The sequence below is a fragment of the Pogoniulus pusillus genome, chromosome 7 (genome assembly GCF_015220805.1).
Source record: "Pogoniulus pusillus isolate bPogPus1 chromosome 7, bPogPus1.pri, whole genome shotgun sequence".
Lineage (NCBI taxonomy): Eukaryota > Metazoa > Chordata > Aves > Piciformes > Lybiidae > Pogoniulus > Pogoniulus pusillus.
This window is the reverse complement of record NC_087270.1, coordinates 19,991,945-20,005,383: the sequence shown is the minus strand read 5'-3', so window position 1 is coordinate 20,005,383 and position 13,439 is coordinate 19,991,945. Positions and strand designations below refer to the sequence as shown.

The window sequence follows — 13,439 nt, the reverse complement described above, 5'->3', positions numbered from 1 at the left end:
TCAGGGATCAGTCCTGGGACCAGTCTTGTTCAACATCTTTGTCAGTGACATGGACAGAGGCACTGAGTGCACCCTCAGCAAGTTTGCTGATGGCACCAAGCTGTGTGGTGCAGCAGACATACAGGAGGGAAGGGCTGCCATCCAGAGGGACCTGGACAGGCTGGAGAGGTGGGCACAAGCCAACGTCATGAGGTTCAACAAGAGCAAATGCAAAGTCCTGCATCTGGGTCAAGACAACCCCAAGCACGAGTCCAGGCTGGGCAGTGACTGGCTGGAGAGCAGCCCTGAGGAGAGGGACTTGGGGGTGCTGGTGGACGAGAGGCTCAGTATGAGCCAGCAGTGTGCACTTGCAGCCTAGAGGGCCAACCAGATCCTGGCTGCATCAGGAGAAGTGTGGCCAGCAGGTCAAGGGAGGTGATTCTCCCTCTCTGCTCCACTCTGGTGGGACCCCACCTGGAGTACTGCATCCAGTTCTGCAGCCCCCATTACAGGAGGGATGTGGAGATGCTGGAGCATGTCCAGAGAAGGGGCACTGGGATGATCAGAGGGCTGGAGCACCTCTGCTATGAGGCCAGAATGAAAGAGTTGGGGCTGTTCAGTCTGGAGAAGAGGAGGCTCCAAGGTGACCTTATTGTGGCCTTTCAGTACCTGAACGAGGCCTATAAAAGAGCTGGGGAGGGACTTTTGAGACTATCAGGGAGTGACAGGACTAGGGGGAATGGAGCAAAGCTGGCAATGGGTAGGTTCAGGCTGGACATGAGGAGGAAGTTCTTCACCATGAGAGAGGTGAGAGTCTGGAATGGGTTGCCCAGGGAGGTGGTTGAGGTCCCATCCCTGGAGGGGTTTAAGGCCAGGCTGGATGAGGCTTTGACCAGCCTGATCTAGAGTGGGGTGTCCTTGCCCATGGCAGGGAGGTTGGAACTAGATTATCCTTGTGGTCCCTTCCAACCCTGACTGATTCTATGATTCTAACTCACGATAATACATTCCTCATGTAAATATTTGATTTTACTATTTAATTTAAATTTATATTTCAAGGCCTGTTTGTTACAAATGTTTGTTACAATGAGAGCCAATGGCATCCTGGCCTGCATCAGGAACAGTGTGGCCAGCAGGACAAGGGAGGATATTCTTCCTCTGTACTCAGCACTGGTCAGGCCACACCTTGAGTCCTGTGTCCAGTTCTGGGCCTCTCAATTCAAGAGAGATGTTGAGGTGCTGGAACATGTCCAGAGAAGGGCAACAAAGCTGGTGAAGGGCCTGGAACACAAACCCTATGAGGAGAGGCTGAGGGGGCTGGAGTTGTTTAGCCTAGAGAAGAGGAGGCTCAGGGGTGACCTCATTGCTGTCTGAAGGGACATTGTAGCCAGGTGGGGGGTGGCCTCTTCTCCCAGGCAACCAGCAATAGAACAAGGGGACACAGTCTCAGGTTGTGCCAGGGAAGGTATAGGCTGGATGTTAGGAAGAAGTTCTTCCCAGAGAGAGTGATTTGCCATTGGAATGGGCTGCCCAGGGAGGTGGTGGAGTCACCGTCCCTGGAGGTGTTCCAGAGAAGACTGGGTGAGGCACTTAGTGCCATGGTCTAGTTGACTGGATAGGGCTGGGTGCTAGGTTGGACTGGATGATCTTGGAGGTCTCTTCCAACCTGGTTGATTCTATGAAAATATATTCTTCCAACCATGGGGAAGGAGGAAATATGGGAGTGAGAGAAAGGTAAGCCTGAATGATATAATCCCTGTTATGTTCAGATAGATCCAAATGAAAGCTCTTTCCATCTTGAAAAATCAATGTTCATAAAATATCTGTGGCCTGTAGAATGCCATAGATGTATTTGGAGATTTCTGTGGTAGATCACTCTGAATATTTCAGTATGACCTTTTATTTTTAAAACAGAGAGAGGGAAGGGATTGGGTTGATTAGAAGGTCTTGTCACTGCTGGTAGGACCTGCAAAGGAAAAGCTGCTGAAGCTGTTACTAAATTGAGATATAAAGTGTTCCTTAAGGACTTTACAAAGCCTTGGAAATGCCAAAATGAACACTTACAACCCTATGTGGAAAGATATTTTTTAATGCTTTGTTCCCATTTTTTGCTAATATTTCTTTTCAGGAATCAAGAATCCAGTTTCGGTGGCAAATAGGTTGTTGTGTGAAGGACAGAAGGGAAAACTTTCTGCTGGCAGAATTCCACCCTGGTAATTGCTTTGTTATGCTTGACTTTACTTTAGTCTTTCATCTATACTGCATGCTTTATCTGAACGTTATAGCTTATCCCAAGAAGGCTGCTGCTGGTTCAAATACCAGTGATAGTGTGCATTTAAAAAGAAGATAAGCTTTGTTCTCTGATCTTGAAATGTTGTCTGCACTTCCTGAAGCTGAGAGTAGAATGAAGTGTAGATGGCAACACCATTTTGTAATATTTTCTGTCTGTGTGTTTTTTGACTACTTCATACTGAATTCTTACATTTGTTACTCAAACGTTTTGACAAATCCCTTAAACCAAGATTAAAATGAAATTTTGCTGCCTTCACCTCACCTACCTTTAAAAAAGGCAACGTAGTTTTTAACAAGTAGACAAAAGAATCCTACTTTCCTGCATTCTTTGTTTTGCAGCTGTAGTGTGAAGATGTTTAGTAACTTTCTCTTGTTCTAGCTGGGGAAGTTATTTTAAAGATAGATTTAATGATATTTATAATAATGAAAGCATGAACTCCTTTACTGAGATAGTAATTACCTTTTCCATTTCAGTTATTATACTAAGTGTGTAACAACCCTAAATATTATTGGATCATATTGGGAAGAATCCAAGAAATGTGTCAGAATTGTTTACTCCTAAAGGCATCTTCTGTTCCTTAGCAGCTTGAATTATCAAGAAGAGAACTCGAATGATTCATTCATATTAATTGACTGCTATTATCAGTTATCATACCTACTGCAGAGTTTTGCTACCACTTGTTAACTACTGGACCACAATATTTGTAGATGCAGTAAAGCAGCATTTATGTAGTTTAAAATATGTGTGTCTATATAGGTTGCTAAATTTCACTTTCTTTAGTATCTTATTATTCTTCTGTAAAATTAGGCAAATGGTCTGTAGCTAGATGGTGTAGTATTCTAGTTTAAACAATGAGGAAAAGCATTTTTTCTCTGTTCTGTTGTGTAGCAAAGGCAGTTCAAAGACCAAAAAAGCCATCTTGAAACCAAGCTATCAGTAAGCAGATTTTACATTTAACGCTTTTAAATGATGAAAGGAGTAGCTGTAATTAGTGAGAGAACCTCTTTCTTTTTGCAGGAGTTTACAAAGGAATAGGAACATGAGGTTCAGTTACTTTTTGGAAGAAGCTCATTTCTTCCAATGTCAGGATAGAGCAGGGTTTAGCTGAGTTACATTAGAGGGTCAAATGAGGTAGGGTTTTTTGGTGTTCCAGAACTAGTACTGAAGTCAGCTGCAGAACCAAGCATTTGTGGTTTATTTTGTCTGTACTGTCATAGTGTTTTCTCAGATTGTTGCAAGGAAGAGCACCTGGGCATTTTAGCATCTTTGCTGTCACTGCATGACTTAGTTTATGCTGCTGTTATTTTAAAAAAGAACTGGATGGAAAAGAAAGGATATCTTCTTGCCCTCAAAGGACAAGACTGAACCTTTCAAAGCCTGTGCAAGGTCCTGGCTAACAGGTGTTTTTGAAGACAAGGAGCTTAAATTTTCAAGGCAAGAGGTGAACTGCCTTTGGAGACAACACATGCACTTTACTATGCAAGTGTTGTGGGCCTGAGGTACCCAATATATGCTTTCATTTCCTTTTCCTCTTTCTGGATTTTGAACACACATTTCTTTTGGAGCAAATTAGTTACCCTGGGAACAATTTATACTAGTGGGATGTGATGGGTTGTGCTTTAGACTTGCCCTGGCAGATGCTCCTCTTCATATGGGATATCCCAAGTTCAGAATGATAGAGCTCCTGTTCATTGTAGGTGATGATGGTTTCATGCCTTGCCTTTCTGGCAGGTTTCAGCATGATGTTGTTCCGGGACTGAAATGTATCCTTGCACAAGCAGGGAATATATATAATCAAATAACAAGAGAGCAGCTGCACTTTGGCATTCCTACCAAGTGTCATGATTTTAGTGTCTGCTTTTTATTTGTAAAGGTATGCAAGTTTCCTCTTGATTCTCCTGGACAAATAGTGTGTCAGGACATCATCCAGACAGTGTTTAGCCTAACAACCTGTCCTGTTAATGAAACCTAATGGTAGAAACTATTTCTATAGAATGATCTGTTTCTGCAGAATGATCTAAGCTAGCTTAATGTTTTCTGCCCAGAGCATTTGACCACACAAGAGAAAAATCAGGAGCTGTGAGATTAGTAAAAGTGGCATTATGGACATTCTTGTCTGTCAAAGACCAGACAGAGGCAACTAGTTTGGCCTGTTTACCCATTTTAAGCAATCGGTTTTGTGGTGGCAATTCAAAATCCCTTCAAGTGGTACATTTCAATTTTTTAGTAGCAGAAATTGTAATGATTATGCATTCATTTATTCAGAGACGGTGAGCTTATTTGGATGGAGTGATCAAATATCCTAATTGATGTGTCAACTTTAAAGTGCTCTGTAGAGTATGTCGTTCTGGACCAATACCTTGTTATCTTCTTTAATATGCAGAATCCTACCATCCAAATTAAATTAGAAAAGTTTAAAATAGGGAATCCCTGAATGCATGATGCATCTGTTGAAACTTCTAAGGTCCTTCAATCACTGTGTTCTGTCTTATTCAGCCTGATATTATTAGTCTTTTTTTTTCTGCCTGTGTATTCAGGAACAGAAAACACTGAACTTGAAAATATTACATATTATTATATAAGATATTCCCATTTGTTGTATAGCTTTACCCAATGAAAGCACAACTGCATACTGGGTGGATCTTTGGAAGTGGTATTTGGTCACAGCTTAATGGATTAGATGTTTTGGAGTAATAGGTTTGAAGATTTTCCAATTTCTTATACTGAAGCCTTGACCTCCCCAAGAGAAAAGGCTTAATTGCAACTCTTTATTAGATAGGTAACAATTGCACTTAAATATCTCATTTATTAGAACTTCAAAGAACTGATACTAAAGTTCATATCTGCATCCTTTTCTCAGTAGCCCTGCTTAGGTTTTTTTTTCTCCCCACTTTGGGTATGCAGGGATATGTAATTGTTTCACTGTTTACAGTGCTGTACATAATGTGTAGTCAAGAAAGTGTCTGTAGTGAACATTTATGTCTCTTCTCTATTTCTTCAGAGTGATTTCTTGAAACAACTTCAAGGTGATTGCTGCATTTTATTATAAATCTTGGAAAGTGCATTTGTCACATTGGGATTGCCTTGACCATCTTTAATGAATGTAATCTTCTGGTGCTTCTGTTTGGCTTGATGTGGCCTTGTCTCCCTACAGCCCAAATGAAATGGTCCTGTTTGGAGGAGATAGCACCAGTATAACTATGTTCTTGGATAAAATTACCCGAAAAGACTTTGTGAGAGACTTTTACTTGCATTTCCCATTAATATGGTCCAGTTTGGTTGTAACTAGAGAGTGCATCCAACACTAGCTCCTTGCTGGAAGGATGTTTTCATCTTCTGTGTTTTCTGAGCCTGTAACAACTACAGAGTACTCTGCTTGATGTATTTGCAAGAAAGTTCTTTTTATCTTGTGTTTGTAGAACCAATTTTGAGAGTAGCAGAGCAGAAACTCATTCATCCTTTGTTTTGTTGTTCACCCCCTCCCTTTGGAAATTTGTGTTTTCAATTACCATAAAGGCCTCTGAAACTTGGTGAGTTTTTGACTATTTTCTGTAGCCCACTGACTTTATTTCCCCTTTTTCCCTGTCCCCCAATAAATCAAGCTTGGTGGTAGCTGTTTAGAGAGAATTTTGAGTTTGTCATCTTAAAGTAGTGCCTTGTTCATTGTTGTCTGCTATAGCCTTTCTGTATGGTTACATGGATGATTCTCACAGTAACTACAGTAGATACGTAGTGGTATACTTCTGTTTCCTACTCACCTGCCAACTTGTCATCTGTGGCTGGTACAGTGGTGTGTGGAGCTGTGTGCTGAACAGGAACAGTCAAGAAGCGGTGTGAAGAGTGTTAAATCTTAGTTAGATTGCATGTATTTGGATACCTGCAGAACTGGGTTCATCCTCTGTGTCCTTTAGGAGTGTCTTGCCAACTAATTCCCTATCATTTTATATGAGATGCCATATACGTAGTACAGACAACAAAGCACTGAGATGCTGGGTTTTGATTTGTTTCTGTTGTGTTTGTTTGGGCTTTTTTGGTCAACTGTTAATTCTAACTCTTCTCTGATTGTGCTGTCCTTTCAAGATATCCAAACTGAAAAGTGTAGAGATCCCAGTGGTATTATGAGACCTTAATTGGATGCTTGTTTCAAGTAATCTAATTATTCTGTAGAAGCAGAATAATGGTTTTCCAGAACTGAAAAACTTTTTTTTGGCCTATGTTAGACAGAGAGAGGAACCTAGGAATCAAGGACACAACTATGAGCAAAGTGAAAATCATATCACTTAAGTTTTGAGGTTCGTGGGTGCTTCATAAATACTAGTAACTGTTTCTGTGGTTTTAAGTGTTAAAAGTTCAATTGTGAGATTCCTTGCAAAATGCAGTGTTTCTGACTGACCTGTGCTATTCAGGTTATTACATGGAAAAACAAAATTTGAGCTTGATAGGTTGTCCATCTATTCCTCCTATTTGTGTAAATTCTTTTATTGAGCAGGAAGTACATATGTACTTCCTCAGAATGTATTACTGAGAGAAAACTTCTGTTTTAAATCCCAAACCTTTTTTTTTTCCTTTCAATAAGTGGAGAGTGTTACTCAAGTTCAGTTGTGATTTGCATTTTTCTTTAGTTAGTGAAAGTGACAGGTTGTCAATTAAGCACTAGCTTAATTAATAAAGGATGCTTGAGTTCTCCTAAAGTACCTGGTAACTAATTCTGCAGCATAAGTAGTATTTATCTGAAGCTGCACTAGTCACAGTAAGAAATATGTTTAACAATTCAAATTCTCATCTAGATAAACCTGTCATCACAGTATCACCAAGGTTGGAAGAGACCTCATAGATCATCAAGTCCAACCCTTTACCACAGAGCTCAAGGCTAGACCATGGCACCAAGTGCCACGTCCAATCTTGCCTTGAACAGCTCCAGGGACGGCGACTCCACCACCTCCCCGGGCAGCCCATTCCAGTGTCCAATGACTCTCTCAGTGAAGAACTTTCTCCTCACCTCCAGCCTAAATTTCCCCTGGTGTAGCTTGAGGCTGTGTCCTCTTGTTCTGGTGCTGGCCACCTGGGAGAAGAGAGCAACCTCCTCCTGGCCACAGCCTCCCCTCAGGTAGTTGTAGACAGCAATAAGGTCACCCCTGAGCCTCCTCTTCTCCAGGCTAAACAATCCCAGCTCCCTCAGCCTCTCCTCATAGGGCTTGTGCTCAAGGCCTCTCACCAGCCTTGTCACCCTTCTCTGGACACGCTCAAGCATCTTAATGTCCCTCCTAAACTGGGGTGCCCAGAACTGAACTCAGTACTCAAGGTGTGGTCTAACCAGTGCAGAGTACTGTTACAAAAGTCTTGTTGAGACTTTTGTAGGAAAAGACTGGACACATCTATTGCTAAAGTCACAGAGAAGACAGAACGTACCAGCTCTAAATACTGCATACTGAAAGCTGCCAGTATCAGCTATTGCACTGTCAAGAAAACTTAGATCAGCATTAGTGCCAACAAATTTACTGTATCTATAATCTTCTCAGAAATAATTGTACTGTGTGGCCCAAGGGACTACTTCATAGCTGAAATAACTTCTTCAGCCTCCTTTTCATAAATCTGTTGTTTCTGTAATGCTTTTTGAAATTGCTGTAAATACTCAGTCATTACTTCTGGTGCCCATGAGACAATTTTGTTACTCCTATTTCAGAAGAGGGATGCAAAGATAAGATTGTCCTTTCTGTTACTGTTTTTGGTATTGCTGCTCAGCAGCTCTCTGGAATTGTATAGTGTGCAACTACTACATTTCCTTTTTTCAGGGAATCAGATAATTGATTTAATTGAGGCATGTTTTTGTTTTTTCTCTCTTTAGAAGTTCCAAGTCTGTGTCTTTTTTTTTGCCGTCGTTCACTGTCACAGCAGTGTGTAGTCTCTCAGTAAAGTGTTTGGTATTGACTAGTAAATGACTTCACAGCTTGCTGGTTTTTTTTGTTTTTTTTTTGCAAGGTTATTAAAAATTCAGTAGACTACTCTCATTTGCAAATGCTTGGTAAAGCTCTGTGAGCTTTTCTCAGTAAAGCTTATTTTTAGCTTGTGTTGTACTTCTGAAAATACTTCTTAATATTCCTGTAGCATTGCCTGAGTATAGTGGAAATTCCTTAGAATTCTCACCTCATTTCATCCCGTGTTGTTGGTCTTCAGCATCTTACTAAGTTGTTAGAGAACAAGAGTCTAGACAATTCTGTCCTGTTTTAGCTGCAATTAAAAGCTAGTGCTATTTGGTAGTTACTTTCAAATCTAATAGCACTTGTTTTTATCCAATACTAAAGGTCAGAGCTGCATAGTCTTTTAGTGAAACTACACAGATTGCCGGATTTAATTCTAGCTGACATTGCTGTGAAATGTAGACAGCTTACAAGTTTAAAATGACCAAATTAAATAGAAAAACTAATTGCAAGAAAAGGGGGATGTGTTACATGGCTTTGTTTAAACTCCCTCTTCTGTGTCTCCTAGCTTTTTAGTTGGTGAAGGAGCTTACAGATGGGCAGTTGATCACGGGATACCAGCATGTCCTCCAGGTATCATGGCTACAAGTGAGTAAACTGGTGGGGTCAGTAGGAAGAACAGGAAAGAGTCACTTTAAATGATGCCTCATATTTTGAGGTGTGCAACACTTCACTGTTCTTAACATTCAACTAGTTTATGGGGTAATGGTATATAAGGATGGTTTAAGTTTACTAATTTTCTATTAAATATCTAACTAGAAAGAATTATAAACCATTACTTCAGGTGCACCTTAGCAACATCAAATAATTTGTAATTGTAGGATTAACCATAATGAAAGACTTCTTTTTTTTCACTAAAGTGTAGGCTCTTTAACAGCTTAGTCCTACAAATTTCCAGTTGTGGTCCATCTTGGAATTATATCAGCTATGAGATGGTAGTTTGACTCTCAGATTCTACAGTTATACTCATCTCTGATTGGTGCAGAATTGCTCTGATCTAAACAGGCTGTTAAATTAATTTGTCTTCTTTTTTTTCTACCTGGGTAGGCTTCGTGCCTACTAATATAGTGGAATAACCCCACCCAGAAAATGGACTTAAATTATACTGTATATTAGCAGTAGTCAGGTCTCTTACAAAAACAGATTTTCTAAAAGTAACAGAAGTGATGGTATTGTATTGATATGCTGCTTGTAAACTAGGCTAAAAGTTTCCATGGAAAAGTGGATGTGGTTCCTTTTCCTTCTCTTCCCTTTTGGAAAATGCAGTGCTACTGCAGTTTGTAGTTTGCTGTAGGTGAGAACATGCCCTTGGCTTCCGGTTGAAGTTTGGCAGGAAAGAAATCAGAGAACATTATCCAAAGAAAAAGGAGAACGTAGAATACTACAGAACATTTTTGTTTTACAGTAAACAGCATTACCACATAAAATACATATGACAAGTCCCTAAGCCAAAGACTGAAACCCTGGGCTCCCATTTAAGGGTTTTATTCAGTCTAATTCTAAATGTAGATAAACGTCCAGAAATTGCAGTTTGAAGTTGCTAATACTCAGTGCCTACATATAACCCCTGAAATGGTGGCTACATCATACTTGGTCATGCCAGTTTTCATATGTGCTCATGACACATTTCATTTTCAACAGGAAGTGTTGATTTCTAGTTCTGTGTAACTGAGGCTTTTGCCCTCTCAATCTGCTGTCCAGAACAGCATGTGCAGAACAATTTTTTGGCTCAGTTAAGCAGAACACACCTTTATTTCTGTGACTAGACAGTGTAAAAACATTTAAAGGTTTGTTTGGCTTGTCATTGGTTTATTTTTAAGTTGTTACTTCAGTGTAGGAGATAATCCAGAAGGAAGGTTTCTTGAGTAATTCTGGTTGTGTGCACAAAAGTTTCCATTGTTTTTAGTACCAGTGTGTTTCTGTTGTGACATGGATGATTTGGTTGTAACATTAATTGCCCCATGATGCCTAATTAGCTAAAATGTACCCTAGTCAGAGCAAATCTAGATGTTATGGCTTAAAAGTAAGGATGACTACTGCTAGCTTGATGTACCTAACCCAGACTATGAATTTACGCTGAAGAAATGCCACAAGAACAATCCTTGCCAGTATATTTTCGCAAGACTCCTCCAAAACACTAGTGCTTTCTTTTTGTCTTCTCAGTGCACTCAGCATACTTGTGTTTAGCAAAAGAATTTGCATTAAAACAGTTATCAGGATTGTTAATCCTGTTGTGCAGTCCATGCAGAAAGGCTATTTGCTGTTCCCATGTCCATTAAAAAAAAACCTGATATTGAAGTTGCCAACCCCACTCTGCTTCTCACCTCCCCACCTTCACTTCAAGGCAGGTTTTACAGACTGAAATACATTGTAAAGGTTTGAGGCAAATTGGAATATTTTAATGAGAGAAATTAGATTATAGGCTGTGAAAAGGAAAGAGTGGTGATGTCTACTTCACTCACAGGCTTGCTGAGATGTATAAAAGTAAGGACACAAACATGGATAAGAGAGTGTCTCTGTCCATCATAGTCAGTGTCTGTGATTTTCTCCCTGGGCTTATGCTGTGTAACCCAACTAATCGTACTGCTTATAACCCCCCTTGCTGATCCTCACAACTCACCTTGCACATAAGGCAGACTCTTGGATAAGATAGAGGGGTGGAAAGAAGGTGGAAGATTGGATGGGAGCCCCTCCTGGGGACTCTGATTTCTGGGAGGGGTACTGTGTTTCTGTATAACTTTTAACTTGTATATTCCTGTAAATATTTGTGTATATTGTGTATATATATGCTTGTGTATTGTGCTAAGCTGTAAATTTAGCTTAATTCCTTAACATCCACCTGGCTGAGTCCAGTCTGGGTGATTTTTTTATAAGGAGGAATGGGTAACTCCCAAACCATCACACACATGCCTACATGAATATTTTCATGAGCCATTCCACAGGGTAGACCTGCTCTAGAAATGAAATGTTGCTCTGAAGCAGGCTGTGACTATGAAAAATGTAGTGCAAACTATGTGTTTTCCTGGAAGAATGATTTCAGAGTAGGATAATTGAAGGATATGCTGAAAAGAAAACAGTGGTAGAGACTGAGATACAATCAGACACACCTTTTAAGGCTGAGCAAACGATATAAAACTGAATTCACAGAATTGTGGAATGTTAGGGGTTGAAAGGGACTTCCAGAGATTGAGTCCAAACTCCCTGCCAAAGCAGGATCACCTAGGGCAGGCTACACAAACACATCTAGGTGTTTTGAAAGCCTTCAGAGAAGGAGACTCCAACCTCTCTGGGCAAGCATGTTCCAGTGGTCTATCACTCTCACTGTAAAGTAGTGTGTTCTCATGTTGAGGTGGAACCTCTTGTGTTCTAGCTTGTACCCATTATTCCTTGTCCTATCTGTAGGCACCACCAAAAAGAGACCATCACCTTCATTTTGACGCTCACCCCTCAGATGTTTATAGATGTTAATAAGATTCCCTGTCAATCCCTTTCAAGACTAAACAGATCCAGTTCTCTCAGACTTTCTTCATAGCAGAGATTTTCAGGTCCCCCAGTCATCCTCATAGCTCTCCGTTGTACTCTCTCCAGAAGACCCTTGTCTCTCGAACTAGGGAGCCCAAAACTGGACACAGGTGTGGTCTCACCAGAGCAGAGGTGAGGAGGATGAAAACCTCGCTAGACCTGCTGAACGCACTTTTGTTAATGCATCCCAGGATGTTGGCCCTCATGACCACAAGGGCACATTGCTGTCTCATGGGTAACATCTTCACAGATGTTCTGTAGTGCTGTCACTTGACCTTAGCATAAATGATATGTCTATATTCACCTGAACTTACAAAAAAGAGATGTTTGACTGTTAGAGTCTTGTGATTCAGTTTCCCTCTCAAAAAAGGATAGGATAGTGGTGTCTGCTATTTCAGTGCCTAAAATGGATACCTAGGAAAACACAACTAGCTTACATAAAGACTGTATTATTGGCCATACTAAAAGACATCTGGGGAAAGATTGCCTGAGCAGCTGAAACTCTCATTTTTCCTAACATTTCAGTGAACTCAATTTTGCAGAATAATTATTAATGTTAGTATGTCAGATTTTATTGTTTGTTTTCTTTAAAACAAAGCTACAACAACAGTAAAGAATAAACAAAAACCTGAAAAATCAGTTACAGAAAGTGATATTCTTTTCATTTCATACCAGCTCTTAGCAAAGCTAATCTTTTAATGCATAGACTTCTGGTCAGTAAGGCTGGAAGGTAATGATTTATACTGTGTGTGATAGCACAGGACTGGTTCAGCTGAAAAGAAATTGTGTACTGTCTTACAGTTAACATGTAAGAAAGCCAAAATTGTTTTTTTCCCAGTGTTAGTGGGGGAGAGAAAGTTGGTCTTCAGAAATTGCAATTAAAGAGAAATGTTGTTTCCAGGCAACTACAGAGGATCTCATCTGAAATGAGACATTGCACTGAATAATGTAACAAACTTGAAAAAGCAGGAGATTTTTTTCATCATGCTTGCTCCAGTTTCTATGATAGAGCTGGCATAGAGATTGCTTGAGATAACAGGCTTGTTAAATAGCTTTAGAGAATGAAGTAATTGCTAAACATGAGGAAAATGTTTAGTAATTTAATTACAAAACCCAAACCCAACCCCGTAAAACTACCTGACCCAAACACTGAACATGTACTTGCAGTAAGTATTAGCAGGGAGACTTAGGTGCATATGCTTTGGCTTCTCTGTACTGCAGGTGGAAAATGTATTCTCAATGCTGTCTTGTTGCTTTTTTTTCCCTGTGCTGGGAAGGGTCATGTTAAAGATGCTGTAAGGCTGTGGGATTGTGGGGCTGGTTTTGCATGGAAGGAGTTCTCTGTTCAGTTACAAAGAGAGCTGCACGTTGAGCTTTGTGGTCACACTCCATAATTCTCTGAAAACTATTGAAGTATCTGAGCACCAAAATGAAATGATGTTTTAAACCATGTTGCTTATTAAACTACATCAAGATTATGTCAAGGCTCACCTGCTTTGTCTTCTTCAGTTTGCCAAGTGTGTGAGGAAATGGGATTTCTACTGTTCATAGAAATGTGGTGACTTTCCAGTGTAGTGAGTAGGTGGATTTTTTTTTTAATGAAATATGATCTGACTGTGTTGCCTACAGTTTGCAAGAAAATTTAATTTATTAATTCCTGCCCACAC

General features: G+C 40.2%; 1 protein-coding gene across 6 annotated transcripts in view; it reads left to right on the top strand.

Moving 5' to 3' along the window:
* TASP1 (taspase 1) overlaps positions 1–13,439 on the top strand; it is a 100,588-nt gene that overhangs the window by 20,237 nt on the left and 66,912 nt on the right. For 5 of the 6 annotated variants that reach the window (XM_064146149.1, XM_064146144.1, XM_064146148.1 and 2 more), the window contains exons 6-7: positions 2,108–2,192; positions 8,759–8,838. In XM_064146149.1, coding sequence (XP_064002219.1) covers positions 2,108–2,192; positions 8,759–8,838 — 165 coding nt within the window. The remainder of the gene's footprint in view (positions 1–2,107; positions 2,193–8,758; positions 8,839–13,439) is intronic. The other variant, XM_064146146.1, reaches the window with a different exon arrangement.